At 46.4% G+C, this 16,048-nt stretch overlaps 1 protein-coding gene across 3 annotated transcripts in view; it reads right to left on the bottom strand.

Moving 5' to 3' along the window:
• Positions 1-16,048, bottom strand: part of NFRKB (nuclear factor related to kappaB binding protein) — a 461,159-nt gene that overhangs the window by 231,404 nt on the left and 213,707 nt on the right. For 2 of the 3 annotated variants that reach the window (XM_069224477.1, XM_069224478.1), the window contains 4 exons: positions 14,319-14,442; positions 13,334-13,413; positions 10,041-10,261; positions 1,532-1,799 (listed from right to left, as the gene is read on the bottom strand). In XM_069224477.1, coding sequence (XP_069080578.1) covers positions 1,532-1,799; positions 10,041-10,261; positions 13,334-13,413; positions 14,319-14,442 — 693 coding nt within the window. The remainder of the gene's footprint in view (positions 1-1,531; positions 1,800-10,040; positions 10,262-13,333; positions 13,414-14,318; positions 14,443-16,048) is intronic. The other variant, XM_069224479.1, reaches the window with a different exon arrangement.

Genomic DNA, 16,048 nt, shown 5'->3' with positions numbered 1-16,048 from the left:
CTGCTGGAATTGTATTTAAGACCGAATGGAGGAGAGAGTGAAAGACCCTGCTCCTCATATGTGTGTTGCAGATTAGCAGTTGTCTTTGCTTGTTATTTGGGTAACCTCAGTTGAGGGACTTTGGTCTACAGCAGCCTTGACTGCCACTGGCCAGCAACATCTTCCTTGCACCAGAGGAGGTGCTTCCCTGCACATTTTGAGGCATAAAAAAAAAAGCCGAAACAAGAGTCTCTGCCGTGCGACCCCGCTAGACAACGCCTCACTGCACAGGAACCCTTCAGCCCGAGTTGCAGTGAACGGATACTGCCCCTCAAGAGCTGAGACACACATTGGGTTTAGCAGGATTGGCTCCCCCACCAGAACCCGCTTGCAGCCTGTCTCTGCAGAAAAGTAGGAACCACTAGAGCCTCTTGAACACTGTGACCCGATGCCTGAAAAAAACACTGCACCCGTGCCCCACAGCCCAAGGAGAAGTGGACCAACCATGCCAAATTGGTCCAGAGGCCCTCCCCAGCGGAGCCCCAATTTGGGTTTGGCCAGACTGGTCCCCCAGTCAAAGCCAGCAGCCTGTTTTCACAGACTACCGCAAACAGCGAGTGCCTCCAACAGCGTGACCCAGCCAGAGAACTCACCACTGCAGCTGAGCCCCCAAGCCCAAATTCCATTGGACCAGCTGTGTCCCTAAGTGCCAGAGCAACTGAAGGACTGGGCCCCCCTGGGGGTTCGCCCAGATTGCCTCCAAGCACCCCCCCACCCAATTCCTACATGCAGCCTCTTTGTCACAGGACCGTTTTCCTATTGAAATCAACACGGCACCCAATGCTAAAAAAGGACCTCTGCACCCAGGTGCCTTGGACCTTGCCCCATACTTACATTAACTCCAGAATATTGGTCCTGTAAGTCGCTGCTAAGTACCCAAATTCAATACATGTGGCGATAACATTAGAGTTAATACAGGTATATCTTCTGTTTTTTTCAAAATTGCTAACTTGAAAAGTACTTAGCCAAGAAATAATACCGAAAATATGTGCTATTTTTCTAAATTGGTCTTGAGTTTCTTCCTGAGATTGTGTGTACCATTTATTAACTCCCTGTGTGTTCAACAATGGCTTAACACTGTCCTCTGATAAACAAATTGCTTGCCTACACTACCACAAATAGCATTTAGGGTTATTATTTTTAGCCTTTATCTACCAACAAGGTTCATCTGTACTATTTGTATAGTGTGCCCCAGCACTGGCACACTGCATAGATAGCCACCTTCCTAAATGCTAGAATGCTGTTGTGGGAATATATTTAATACTGTACAACACAGATGAGATTATCAATGAATCTCTGCCAATCAAAACTTGTGCTTTCACCAGAATCCTCAGATTTTGCTGTTTGGTATTGTCAAAGAACCAATAATATCAGATGCACACTGGTGATCAAACTACTGCCCTCGGACATATGATCTCCAACCACAAACTGGTCAACTGCCCCTCATACAGTAAAAAAATAAACAGGCACTTTGCAAGCAATGTGTTCTCACCTGGGGTAGCACCTTGGTCGGTGTGGCAGTGGTAGGGATACGAAGCTGTGCAGCGGCAGTGAGTTGCTGCAATGTTGAGGTAACCAGCGAGGTCTGCTGAGAAACTGTGGGAAGACTCGAGGCTGTTGTTACAACACGCACCTGCGGCAGCCCTGAAGCAACAGAGTGGCTGACTACCCGAGTTGCAGTCTGTGTCCCTGTGAGGGCCTGTGGAGTAGGAGTCGGCGAGAGCAAAGTCCCCAACGATGGTGATGGCATCAGCAGAACACTACAAAAGAGAAGCAGGTTATTACTCTCATTACATAAAGGAATGTAAGCATACCAGCAGAATCTTTCTACCGAGAGGAGCAGCTTATACAATGCAGAAGCTAGAAGGGACATCAAAAGGTTAAGGAACAAGCTACTTACTTTCGGTAATGCCTTATCTGGTAGAGACAACATCTAACTGCAGGTTCCTTACCTTTGAATTCTCCCCAGGGGTAAGAGTTTTGTGAGCAGTACCCCTGCATGCTATCAGGTGGCGTCGATTGGCTCCAAGTCCATCATCGAATAGGACGTTGCAGTTCCTATATACACGCCACCCCAGCGTGCTGACATCAGTTTCTTTTCACAACTTTCCACACAGGAGTGCAGAGCCATAAAGAAACTGACTACTGATGCGTCAAAACTAAGGCCCTTAAAGGGGAGTCCCTGCCCTAGAAATCAGTTTGCAGAACAGGGAGCATGGGTGGGTTGATAAGGAATCTGCATCTAGATAATGTCTCTGCCAGATAAGCCATTACCAAAGGTAAGTATCCTGTTAATCTGACAGAGACGTATCGCTGCAGATTCCTTACTTCTGATTAGATACCCAAGAAATCCTATCCCCGAAGGTGGGTCTGCAAACCAAGTTCATACTAAAAGGTCCTGCAGAACCGAATGGGCAAAGTTGCCGTTGCTATGGACTTGACTGTCCAGGTAGTGTTTGGTAAATGAGTGCAGAGATGCTCAAGTTGCCATCTAACAGAAGTCTACTGCAGTAGCCACAGCTTTAGCTCAGTAGAATGAGCATGCAAACTCTCAGGGGCTTGCTTTGTGGCCACTGCGTAGCAAGTTTTAATGAATAAGACGACCCACCTGGAGTTGGCCCACTTCTGAACTGCCCGACCTTTCTTTGTAACCAACTAAACCTACAAAGAGTTGGCCATCCATCCAGAACTCTTTTGCACAATCAAGATAGAATGTCAATGTTTTTTTTGGGTTCAGGTGGTGGAGTCTCTCCTCTTCTTCAAAAAGATGTGTGCAAAAGTAGGTACGGTGACGGATTGGCCTATATGAAAGGGCATAACCACTTTTTGCAGAAAAGAGGCTCAAGAGCGATGCACCACTTTGTCAGGATAGATGGAAAGGTAGGGTGGCTTAGATGATAATGCCTCCAGCTCACTCACCCAGAGTGCAGATGTAATGGCCACAAGGAAGACTGTTTTCAAAGTGAGAAGCCTGCGAGGACAACTATGGAGAGGCTCAAAAGGAGCACACATCAGAAATGTCAAAACCAAATTCAGATCCCATTGGGGCATAATGAATGGGAATGGCAGAATGAGATGTGTAAGACCTTTGAGGAACGAATGGGACCTAAACAAAGAAGTTTGATCAGTCAACCAAAAAAATATCAGACAAATAACCTTTAAGACTGTCCATAGCAGAGCCATGCTGGGTCAGGGAAACGATAAGCAATAGGACCTCAGAAAGAGGGTCAACAGACCTGACTATGCACCATGCCACAAATTTCTTCCAAAGACAGGCGTATACCGTTTTGGTGGAGAGATGCCTGGTGGCCAAGATTACATTCCAGACTTCTGGAAGAAGGTCAAAAGCTGTCAACTGTTGCTGCTCAATCTCCATGCAAGAAGGCAGAAAGTGGACAGGATCGGGAGCAAAACCCTCCCCTGCTGCTGTGATAAAAGATTCTCCTGAAGGGGCAGTCTGATCAGAGGAAACCAGAACCTCCATGCCCAGTTTGGAACCATGAGGATTACTAGGGCCCAGTCGTTCTTTATCTTCTTGGGAACTCAGGGCAGAAGTAGTATGAGTGGAAAGGTGTAAAGGAGGCCTGAGTTCCACTCGATATAAAAAGCATTTTGGTGCGATTTCCGCCTTGCAAACTCCAACGTATAAAACTGCTGACATTGTGCCTTCTCTGCAGGGACGAAGATATCTAACCAAGGCTCTCCCTACTACTGAAAGAGACCTTGCAACACATCCGGATGAAGATGTCATTTGTTATCCACTAGGCGTTTCCGGCTCAGTTTGTCCGCTCTGGCATTCAAAGATCCCGCTGGATGCTGAACCACCAGGGATATGTCCTGCTGTTCCAGCCACGTCCAGAGGTGCAAAGCCTTTTGACAAATGGTCCACAACCCTACCCACACTGCTTGTTGCAGTACCACATTGTGGTGGTGTTGTCCGTGAAGACCTGCACAATCTGCTAATTGAGAGAGGGAAGAAATGCTTTCAATGCTAGCCAAATCACAGGGAGCTCCAACAGGTTGATGTGGAGTTCGAATTCCACCGGAGAGCAAATGCCTCTGATCTCCACCTCGCCCAGATTGCTGTTCCATCACAGAAGTGATGCATCTGTCACTACAGTTGGATCTGGTTGGGAAATGGAGAGGAATCTGCCTCTGATCGAATTGCGGTGCGATAACCACCACTGCAGATATTTCGCAGTTCCCATAGAGATCTGGACCTTGTCGGAGAGATTTCCCCGATGCTGCACCCACTGGAACTTCAGGTCCCTTTGCAGAGCCTGAATATGCCATGTGGCACATGTCACCAGCAAGATGCAGGAGGTCATGAGGCCCAGCAGCCTCAGAGTCATTCTCACCGAAATCCAGGATAGAGGCTGAAACATCGGTATCATAGACTGAATATACTGGACTTGCCCCTTGGGAGGATAAGCCCGAAACTGCACTGTGTTCAGAACAGCTCGAATGAAAGGGAGCATGTGAGAGGAAGTCAAGTGTGACTTCGGCATGCTTACAGTGAACCCAAGCGAATGCAGGAGGTCTGCCGTAGTCCAAAGGTGGGAGCTAGCAGCCTGGAGTGAGCCCATCTTTAATAGCCAGTCGTTGAAATAGGGGAAGACTGATCCCCTGAACTCCACAAATGGGCCACAACCACTGCCATCACCTTGGTGAACACCCATGGTGCACTGGTAAGGTCAAAGGAGAGCACAGTTAACTGAAAGTGCTTGTGGCCTACCATGAACCACAAGTAACGTCTGTAGAAAGGCAGGGCAGGGATATGAAAATAAGCGTCCTCCAAATCCAACGGTCCCATCCAGTCTCATCGGTCCAGGGTAGGTAAAACCTAAGCCAAAATGAGCATCTTAAATTTCTCCTTCTTGAGGAAGAGATTGAGCTGTCTAAGATTTAGGATAAGGAAGAGGCCCATGTCCTTTTTGGGAACCAGAAAGCAGTGGATATAGCAACCATGACCTACTTCTAGCACAGGAACCCTATCTATGGCTCCCTTGACCAGGAGGGACGTAACTTCCACACGGAGAAGGGACCCACCAGTCTGACATGATGAATTGCCAGCAGAGCAGGTAACAGCGAATCCTGCCTCTAACTGGCCACCATTGGGGTGGGAGAGCAAGACTACGAAGGTTTAGAGGCTGCTGTAGGGGGTGGTGGGGGAGGAGGTGGGTCTCCAGAACTCTGAACCACAAGGCTGGTGGATCCCGCGGTCTCAGCCACGAAGAGTCTGGGCAGCCTGTGCAGCACTGTGCTTTGCCAGGGATTGACACATTTAGAGGCCCCTTCTGTAACCACGGAAGGGTGAAAAGGCAGACTGAGGGGGAAGTGGGGCTGCCTCAAGGCCCAAGAACCTGGCCGTAGCCTGAGAATCCTTGAAGCGCTCAAGCACGGAGTCTCCAATCAGACGGGTGCCGTCAAAGGGGGTTATCCATCAAGGAAGTTTGGACATCCCCTGAAAAGTTAGATGTCCTCAGCTAGGTGTGGTGCCTCAGGGCCCCTGTCAGTGAAACCACTCTGCCTATCAAGACAGACGGGCCAGTCCGTAACGGATTGTGAACTTCACTGAATCTCTCCCATCGGCAACAGCCTGAGAGAGTACAACTCGGGTCTCATCCAGGAGCTGTGGCAGCACTTGCCCAACCATATACCACAGCATGTGGGAAGAACAGCCCAAAAGGCATGCAGTGTTCATGGACCACAATGCAAGGCTAGTGGAAGAAAACATCTTCTTCCCAAATGAGTCCAATCTTTTGGATTCCCTATCCGGGTGAGCGGAAGGGAACGTGCCCTAGGAAGTAGAGGTTTGGACCACCAAGCTCCTAAGGGTGGAGTGTTGCGTCAAGAAACTTGGGTCCCCCAGTGTGGGGTGATAGCGGAAGACAATTGTCCTGTTCACAAAAGCCCCTGTGCCAGGCCTCCATAGCCACGGTAGAGGGAGAAAGCATGCTGGTATCTGAAGAAGTATCCAGTCCGCTAGCCTCACACAAGCCTTCATGCCAATCCATTCCTTCATGGGGCTGGAATTCTGAAGGGTCCAGCGGCCCCTCCCATTCATCCCCAAGGCCTAAGCTCTAGTATCAGGATCAGGATCCAATCTAGGAGGCAAAGCTCCTGCCAGGGTCTGAGTCAGAGTCATATGACACCTATCTGGCTCCGTGTCAGAGTCGGGGTTACAATGAGGCCAGAAGGTGGCATCGGAAGAGTTGGTGTTGGGACCAGCATTGGGGAAGGTTGGGGTTGTATGACTGATGCTGGTCCGGATTCAGCTGAAGGCACTGGCGTGGAACTCGAAGGGGCCCCTTCTGACCCCGTGGGGCCTGAAGGAGCTCTAGCGGTGTCGGACTGCCCAAAAATGAGGAACATGGCCTCGTAAAGCAATCAGAGTTGGGCAGGGTTTGCTCCAGGCCTCGGAAACTCAGGGAGACGCAGAGTTGGCCCAGGAGCAGGTTCCGCAGAATGAGGCCTAGAGCATCAACTCTCCCTTGTCTCATCAACCGAGGAGAAATCGAAGAACGCTTCTACTTCTTGGACAATTTCTTATGCCTCGACTTACCTGATCGCACCAAGGAAATGGAATGGGACGATGACAATGGAGGACTCCGCAACCAATCCCAGGACATTCTTCTCAACCAAGATCTCGAGTTGCGTGACACATGAGGTGTGGATCCATCAAGGACATTGTCTGATGACAGGATCCAGAGGGATTAAAGAAGGTCTTTCTGGGGGACATCCTTGACGTACCAGGAGCAGAACACTTGAAAAACACTTAACAAAAAAAGTCAAAAAAGCCGACCAAAAATTGAAAGAAGTGTAGATCAGCGTTTGCTGGGGCAGAAAGAAAAGAACTGACGTAAGTGCGCTGTGGGGTGGAACCTACATAGGAACCGCAATATCATATCCGCGCAGACAACTCTGACGATGGATGCAGAGTGTAGGAAGCTGGCCTGATGTGTAGTGGGTACCTATGGTACTTACACCTTATACCAGGTCCAGGTGTACCCTCTAGTGTAGGCAGTGTCTAGAAGCCAGGCTCTCTAGAGGTAGCTGTGGATGAGCAGCTAAGGCTTTTCCAGGAGACATGCAAAGCTCATGCAATACCACTGTAATCACACAGCACTTACACACATGAAAGAAAACACTCAGTTGTACAAAAATAAAGGTACTTTATTTTTGGCACACACCACCACAAAATACTAGACAGGTGACCCACCCTTAGGAGGTAAGTAATACACTAAGTATATACACTAGCAATCAGAAATAGGCATAAAAAAGGTTCGAAAACAGGGCAAACAGTAATAACCAATAGTGACCCTAGGGGGAGCACAAACCATATACTAAAAAATGGATTGCGAACAAGGTACCCCCACCTATGCAGGTAAAATGTGTAGAGGAGAGCTGGGAGTACTAGAGAACCACAAAGGTAGGCAACACAGTACCCCCCAGCAACGAGGAACACAGGAGTGAAACACTGGATTTTCCCCAAACCACTCAAAAGGTGGGGGGAAAAAACAAAGACACCCATAAAAGACTGCAAGAAAACCAGTGGTGGATTCCTGAAGGAAGATTACCTATGGAGAGAGGGGACCAAGAGTCACAGTGAACTCTAGAAGGAGAAGAAGGTACTACCCTCCCAGCTGTGGATGCAGGACTTGGTCAACGGTACTGAAGAACAGGTCAGCACTGCAGCCCAGGAGCCGGAGAAGAGTTCCAGATGGATGCAGAAGGTGTCCCACGCCGGAAGGAAGATTGCTGATGGGTGCCGGTGCAAGATTTCCACCAACCAGCCTTGGCAAAGGCGCACTCGCGGTTAGTGGAAAAAAGGTGCTGCTGGGGACAAGCAAGGCCCAGGACGACTCAACCCGGAGGGAGAGTCGCAGGGGACCCTCAGCATTGCAAAGAGTCCACAGGAGCAGAGGCAGCACCCACAGGAGTCCCACAGGACGGGGACACAGGAGGCGCAGAAGGAGCCCACGCCGCAAGAGAACCGCGCAGGAGGCTGTGCTTTGCAGGATGGAGTGCTGGGGGCTGGAGCTACACATCGCCTGAAGATCCCTGGGGGGGGAGATGCAAAGAAGCCTTGGCAGCTGCAAGGGACGCAGTGCATGGGAGTACTGCCCTGCGTTGGAAGCCAAAGGCTTACTTCCACCAAAGTTGGACAGTTGGCAGAGAGGACCAAGAGGACTACTACAGACCACCACCAGAGATGCAGGATCCACGCAGCTCAGCAGAAGGGATCCACGCAGGCGGTTGTCACTTGTTGTAGGTGCCTGCGGTTGCAGGGAAGTGACTCCTTCATTCCAAGGGAGATTCCTTCTTCTTCTTGTGTAGGCTGAAGAGTTGCAGGCTTCTGAGGATGCACGGCGAGGAAATTGTTGCAAACCTTGCAGGGGCCCTGGAAACAATGTCGCTGAAGAGTCCTTTCTTCTTGGAAGCAGCTAGTCGGGTCCTGGAGGTTCCAGTCGCAGCTCCGGAGGCCAGAAATCGAAGTAAAGGTTTCAGAGGAGTCTTACTGGAATCTTGCAAGCTGAATCTGAGAACCCACCCCAGAGGAAGACCCTATATAGCCCAAAGAAAGGGGCTTGATCACCTAACCAGATAACTACCTATCAGAGGGTGCCTCTGATGTCACTTTCCTGGCCATTCAGATGCTCCCAGAGTTCCCTGCCAACCTTGGAATTAAGATGGCAGAACCCAGGGACCCTGTGGGGGAGCTCTGAGCACCGCCCCTGGGGAGGTGATGGACAGAAGAGTGGTCACTCACCCTTTCCATTTTCCAGTTTCGTGCCAGAGCTGGGACTCGGGGTCCCTTAACCGGTGTGGACTGGTTTATGCACAGAGGGCACCAAAGGTGTCCTTCAAAGCGAAGCCAGTGGCTGGGGGAGGCTACCCCTCCAAAGCCAGTCACACCTATTTCCAAAGGGAAAGGGTGTTACCTCCCTCTCCCAAAGGAAATCTTTTGTTCTGCCTTCCTAGACTTATTCAGACCAAGCAGCAGGAGGGCAGAAACCTGTCTGAGGGGTGGCAGCAGCTGGGCTGCCCGGCAAACCCTGTAAGACTGGTGGTAGCAATGCTGGGGGTCCTCTGGGGAGCCCCCAGAGTGCATGCAATCATACTTCCAATAGTATTGGGGTATGATTCCGACATGTTTGATACCAAACATGCGTAGGTTCGGAGTTACGATTATGTAGACAGACATAGGTAGTGACCTATATCCAGTACACATATAAAATGCCAACCCCGCACTCACTAAGTCCAGTAAAATGGGGCTGAAGTTCGTTGGGGCACCTCTGCTAGTGCAGGGGTGCCCTCACACACAGGTACCTGCACCCTGCCCTCTGGGCTGAGGGGGCCTACCATAGGGGTGACTTACGGTGGCCTGGTGCAGTGACATGTAGTGAAAATAGGTGTGTGCACCCGGTTGACACAGACTGCAATGGCAGGCCTGCAGAAACCTTTGCATGGGCTCCCTATGGGTGGCCGAATAACTGCTGCAGCCCATAGGGATCCCCTGGAACCTCAATGCCCTCAATACCTGGGAACCATATACTAGGGAATGCTAATTGTGGGAATAAAAAGTTATCAGCAACCAAATTTAGAGGAGAGAGCATAATCACCGGGGTCCTGGTTATCAGGATCCCAATGAACCCAGTCAAACACACTGACAAACAGGCCAAAAGTGGGAGTAACCAAGCTAGAAAGAGGCTACTTTCCTGCATATAGCGATTAACGCCACCTAACAGCGCCCAGGGGTACTGCTCCTGAAAATCTTCCAGATCCAGTATGACGCCTTGGGAGAATTCAAAAGGTAAGGAATTTGCAGCTAGAAGTATCATTCATATATAAATATCAGGTGAAAATAAAATGCTGGAAGAGCACTATAAATAAAGTATCACAGCGTGCAGGGCATGAGACAAGGTAACATCTCACCCTGTGTGGCAAAGTGGCAGGATAAAGTTTAGCATATATTTCCAAGCTGAAGAAATTCTTACCTTTGACTAGGTTTGGAAGGTTCGATGGACACAGTAGGCAAAGGTTTAGTCACTGCTGAAACAGGCAATGGAGATAAGGGAGTAGAAGGTAATACTGGGGTGGTTGGAGTCCCTGGAGTGCCAGGGGTTGTTGGGATGCTTGTTTCAGCAAAAGACGACGGACCTGGCTCAGACGGCCCAGATCCCATTACTTTCAGTGAACCTTCTTTGCTGTTAGTCTTCTGGAGAAAAATGCAAAGATGTCAGAAATCTCCATGGCAGCCAAAAAGAACCCCAATATGGGAACAGAGAAGCAGAACACTACAGTAAAATCAGTAAACGCTTAGATTACATACTATCAAAGTATTGAAAAACTGTGCACATCTACATAGCTACTCGTGGGCTTGTGGCTTCTATCTCCTGATCCCTGTTGTTATCAACATCATAAAACATCACACTGTGCACATGTATGCAGGCTTATAAGTAGATGTTGCCTTTATTCTTAAAATTGGTACAAGTTACTATATTGACTTTCAGTCTCCAGTACAGTACCAGTAAAACATCTGTGAACTGTATGCATACAGTACAACTCAAGATATTATCTATTTACACGGGTGCAAGATGTTAACATAAATAATGTACATAAGGGCGCTGTTGTACACAGCTTGATGGGCAAATGTATGGATAACATGACCCATAAAGGATGACCGGAGTACCGTACAAGGATGCTCTTTGTATTGGACGGACAGAAAATAAATAAAATCTTTAGCCAAGTTATGATGTAGATTTCACAATGCTCTGATTTACAAACTTGATGCAGTAATGTTTAAATTGAATAAGATAGCATTTTAGTGTAGTTTTGAGCTCACTGAGTGAGGTGGAAGCTCAGATCTGAGAAGGCAGTGAGTTCCAATAATAAGGACCTAGAATGACTAGATACGGTAATCTGAAGTTTGTGCGTGTGGTTAGAGTTACCAGCAATTTCTGGTTGATGGATCATAAATAACTGGTGAGCATGTAGCCCATATTCTGTCAATATATATCTTGGATATTCTTGGGATGACTTTGAATACACTTATTAGCAACAAGAAGATGGCCCTCTTTTGGGCTGAGAACCATCAATCTTCTTTGCAAAACTGAGTAGAGGGGGGTATGCCTGGGCAGGTTGAAAAGAGTTCTGGTCACAGTACAGAACTTTGTCCAACATGGATATGGCTAATTGTGTGGGTCATATAGTAGCAGTTGCAATAACCAATTGACTAAGTACTAATGAAATGACTGAAGACTTAGTAGGGGAGTCGGAGACATGTATACATTTTTTTTATGCTGAGTCATTGGTATAATAATGCAGTAGCAGTTATAAATATTTACATGTGAATCGAAGGACTGCAAATAATATCAAGGTTTCTAGATGAGGGGTACAAAGTCAAAATGTTAAGGGATAGTGGACAGAACTATGCGTGGAGGAGTACAAATGGAGTAGAAAATGTGAAGAGGATCTCAGTTTTGAAGATGTTCGCATAAGATAGCAGAACGACATTCAATTTCAAATGCATTTGAGGCAGTTATAGGCCGTTAACGGTGACTGGATGTGGGTGCAGAGGGTAGAAAAGGAGACTCTTTGTGTGTCATTAACAAGAAGATGTACGCCAAACAAAAAGATGCTGTCCCCGGAGTGAGGTGAAATAGAAAGATAAAATAGGAGTGGAACCAGGACTGCCCCTTGAGGGACCCACCTGACTAGTACAGAGGGAAATGGAGATATTTTAAACTTTCATGCTTTAAGAACCATATGATGAGACCAAACGTAGTGGGAAGCAGAGCTCCTGATGTCATTGGTGCAAAGAAGGATCCCTTCTGTGGGGTGATCGTCAGTATCAAATTCTACAGATATATGATTGTGGTGAGAAGCAGAAATAATTTTAGCAACATGCGAGTGCCCAGTCTCAGATGAATGAAGGACCCCAAAGTCCAACTGTACGGGTCTGAGGAGGTTGTTAAGTGTGTCACGAGAAGTAAATCAGCTGAACCTTAGACTCCAATATTGAGTGAGAAAGAAAGATGTCCTAAAATTCCTTTTAGCTGGAATTTAATTTACCGTCCAGTATTACTGCATATATTTCCACTAACTATGATTTAAACTCCACAGAATGGAGGGGTAAGAAATAACTGCACAACCAAATTTACCAGGTAGAATTACACATGAAATTTCTAATTTCATGGAGTTTACTAGACATATTTACCACCTTCCATCAGCAGGAACGGGATCGTTAGTTTGGGAGAGGCAAGGCGAATGATGTTGCCTGGCACTGGAGCATTACAAGCAAGGCATGTTACAGAAAGCATCATATTTAGATAGCTGCATGCATTCATGCACCATTTGTGCATATGTGCCCCATCACTACCTTTGCAGCCCCTAGTGTTCAGGTGACTTCCACACCAACCAATGTTAACATATTTTCAGGAATAGCAAACAGGAAAGCAGACAGGGTTCACTCAAATATGATTTAAAAGACTGCTTGGCCAATCACTCATTAAATAATACTTAAAGAAAGCATGCCGAGCTCCGCAACTTTAAAATGGAGTTTCTCTCTGGATTCTAGTACAATGTGCGCAAGTACACTCTTGAAAAGAAGCCAACTGCATTTCTTAACATCACAGAAAAAGAAATAACCAACACACTACGCAAGCGGTCTCAGAATCTTGCTTGTGATACTGTCACAATATGTGGCAAAAGAATGAATACTTCTATGCCTAAATTTTTATTCTGGCAAAATGTAAGTCACATCCAGATTGTGGAGGGCCTTGTTGTTGTGCGCTCGGAAAAATAAATCTCTTAAACTTGGTAACATTTTAAGAATATTTCGAATGAAGAACTGTTATGAGCAGAGTGTAAGACTGGTTCTGTTAAAGACAGCATAAGGTAAACAGGGCAGTGGGTCTGCCCCTAAATCTCTTATTCCTAATCGCCAAGTGGAGCCTTTCTTGGTGCACCATGATGCCAAAAGCGAAGTGTACAGTAACCAGTGTCTCAAGTTCAGCAAAGATAAAAAGCAATTGTGTAGATCTTCGTGGTACATTAATTAAACCAACATTAAATCAGTATTTTAGTGGCCTCTGTGGTGCAGTTACGGCAGATATTTCTGAGAGTAACAGGTCCCTTGACGTTGCCCATAAAATAAAGGTAGTGCTCAAGCAGACAACACCTCGCACCTTACATTGTTGCCAGTTGTATTCTAAAACATGTTCAAAAACTCAGAATCCTTATCTGGAATAAAAGCTTTTTTTGAAGAAATATGAAGTTTGATACTCACTACTTTAGCAGGGGTTTTCGGCTTCTGCTGAAGAGCCTTCTTAGCTTTGGCAGCAGCAGCGTGTGCCTGGTGGATTCGCTCTAAAGACATACAAAATGAGAGACCCGACAAAATAACACATTTCCGAGCATACAAACAATAACGATGACTCAAAATTTGCAGGGAGTAGGAAAAGAAACATCTTCATCCATGGAAGGTCACTACCATATTTAAAGAAAACCTTACAGACTATATTCTATTAAATGGGAGTGTCCCTGCCTTTAATGCTGCATGACTGGTCCCCTGGATAGTGAAACCGACTTTACAAACCTTTCTCTGTTGCTTCCTAAATTCCTATGACATTAAATCGGCTTTCAGAACAACCAACTAACTTCAGGACAATGGTTAAAATCTTACATAGTGAGTGCTTATAAATTCCCAAAGTAGGCTGACTCTAAGACTGTCATCAATTGGAAGCTACCGAATCTGCAGTATTAAATGACCACACATTTGAAAGGAAAGTTTAAACACTCTTAAACTTATTAAACATTGTTTCTCCTCAGTGAAAACCGACAATCAAGAACCACCATATCAATGCAACTTGAAATCATTAAATCACACACACTCGTCCTTAAGGGAACTCTATCTCAGTGGCTGGCCTTCACCTCACACAGCAGAGTAACAACTGGCATGCAATCTAACCTGCAGATACCTTTAAGTAGTACTTAACAAGGTAGTCGCTAGAAGTCCAACTGAAAACCTTTCTTTGAGATTTATTTTACTAGTCTCTTTTCTTTTGGTTTATTTATTTATACAAACCTTTCTAAGACGCACCATGTGGCTGACAAACGTTTACATTGTAATAGTGAATATTACCACACCTCTTTTAACATTTCAGTACTGCAGAACACTCCAAGCCACCATAAAATGTAGCAAAACACTATTTAAGACGGTAACTTAAGACAGAATTGTGTTACAAGGCAAGCCAACTTGAGTAGGTACATACCAAATTCTTCCTCTGTTCGATCTCTATGCAAATAGATCCACAACTTGCGGCCAATGTCATATTTCACACACGGATCCTTCTCGTAATGCAGGCGGTCAAGAGCGCCACTAACTACAGTGTTCACCTGAAATGTTGAAATGCACTTAATTTCGGTTTAAAACAAACCTTTGACATACAGACATATATAAAAGGCAATTAAAATATGGAAAGAAATAAAAGATAATATTCTGTGTACTTTAAAAGAACTGGGGTTTGTTGCATACAAATTGCAGCAATTCCCAGAAATTTACCAACTTTTTCCTCACCACCAATGCATTACTAAGGAAGTGTCTGTTTTGTGAGGCCTGGTAGTTAAAATCTGCCAATAAAAAACATAATGACTATCTAGTGTACCAAAATGCTAGCTAACACCATCATATATTACTTTTTGTTTTTTATGCTGCAGTTTCTTGTTATACATTGAATCTACTTGTAAGCTAACAAGTTATCAAAACATGAAGCAGTTCTTATGAAATGAGACACTAAAAAGGCATGTGGATTTTTTTCTGACCAATAAATCATGAGACTTCTGCTAATCCAAGAGGCAAAGTCACTGTACTCTGTGCTCTGATGTAGTCAATGAAGATGGAGTCTAAGACTTCCTGGTTGAGCTCTGACTCATGGAGCGAGTGAATATGCCTATGTATGCTGTTTGTCCTCATACTTTATAAGCCTGCAAGAAAGGAACCCAACATGAACATGCTCTACGAAATGGGACACTCCCATAGGTCTAGTGGCACCCAACAAAGCTTTGTTGACTCACCTCTTTACTTCCTGCCATAGAAGTGGGCAGTGATGCAGTGTATATTGCAGCCACTTGTATGAAACTGGACTTCTTTGCAGATGTCCCCTACTTTTCACCCCTTTTAGAGCTACTAGATGCTGTTTTATTCAGACACTGCACTAAGGCCTGCTATTCAGACCTCAGTGGCAGCACTCTTCCCCTAAAACAAGTAAAGTCTAACTGTAACCCAACTGGCATGGACTTTAGCATCCCTGTAAGTCCCTTGTAAATGGTAACCCTGCTACCTAGGGCACGGGTACTAAAGAGGGTCCTGAAGGGCTGAATCAGGTCGTATGTCACCCTAGGGGACCCCAACACAAAATGACACAGACTGCCATCACAGGGTGCGTGACAAAGTGCAAACAATGTTTGAAAACATGATATGGCACAGTCCAGTATGCCATGCCAAAGAAACTGCATGGCTTATATGTAAGTCATCCCTACAGCAGAGCAGGCCTTGAAGCCCTAAGGCAGGGTACATTACATTTTATGTGAGGACATAGCTTCATGAGCAGATATGCCCTTGTGATGTCTAGTGCAATTGCTAGATACTACAAGTAAGCAGGGAAGCCATCTTAAGGTATGCAGTGGGTACAGGTCAAAATGAGTTACCCAGCTACGTTATGGCTTCACTGAAACCTATGGTGTTTGGTATCAAACACCTCCTCTTAATAAACCCCTACTGTTGCAAGTATTGGATTTACTATGACATGCACACTTAGGGCACCTTGGAGGCACCCCCTGACACCCTGACACCCTACTAGCCCTCCAGCGTGCTGGTTGACTGGTCTTGACCAGCCTACCATCACAGACCAGTTTCTGACCTTTGGAGGTGAAAGCCCACGCTCTCTGAAGTCAGTAACGCTTGCTCTGGCAGGAGCTGTTATCACCTCCTCCAGCAGGATTG

The sequence above is a fragment of the Pleurodeles waltl genome, chromosome 3_1, assembly GCF_031143425.1.
Source record: "Pleurodeles waltl isolate 20211129_DDA chromosome 3_1, aPleWal1.hap1.20221129, whole genome shotgun sequence".
Taxonomy (NCBI): Eukaryota; Metazoa; Chordata; class Amphibia; order Caudata; family Salamandridae; genus Pleurodeles; species Pleurodeles waltl.
Note: the sequence above shows the minus strand (reverse complement) of the source record. Positions and strands in the feature narration are given on the sequence as shown.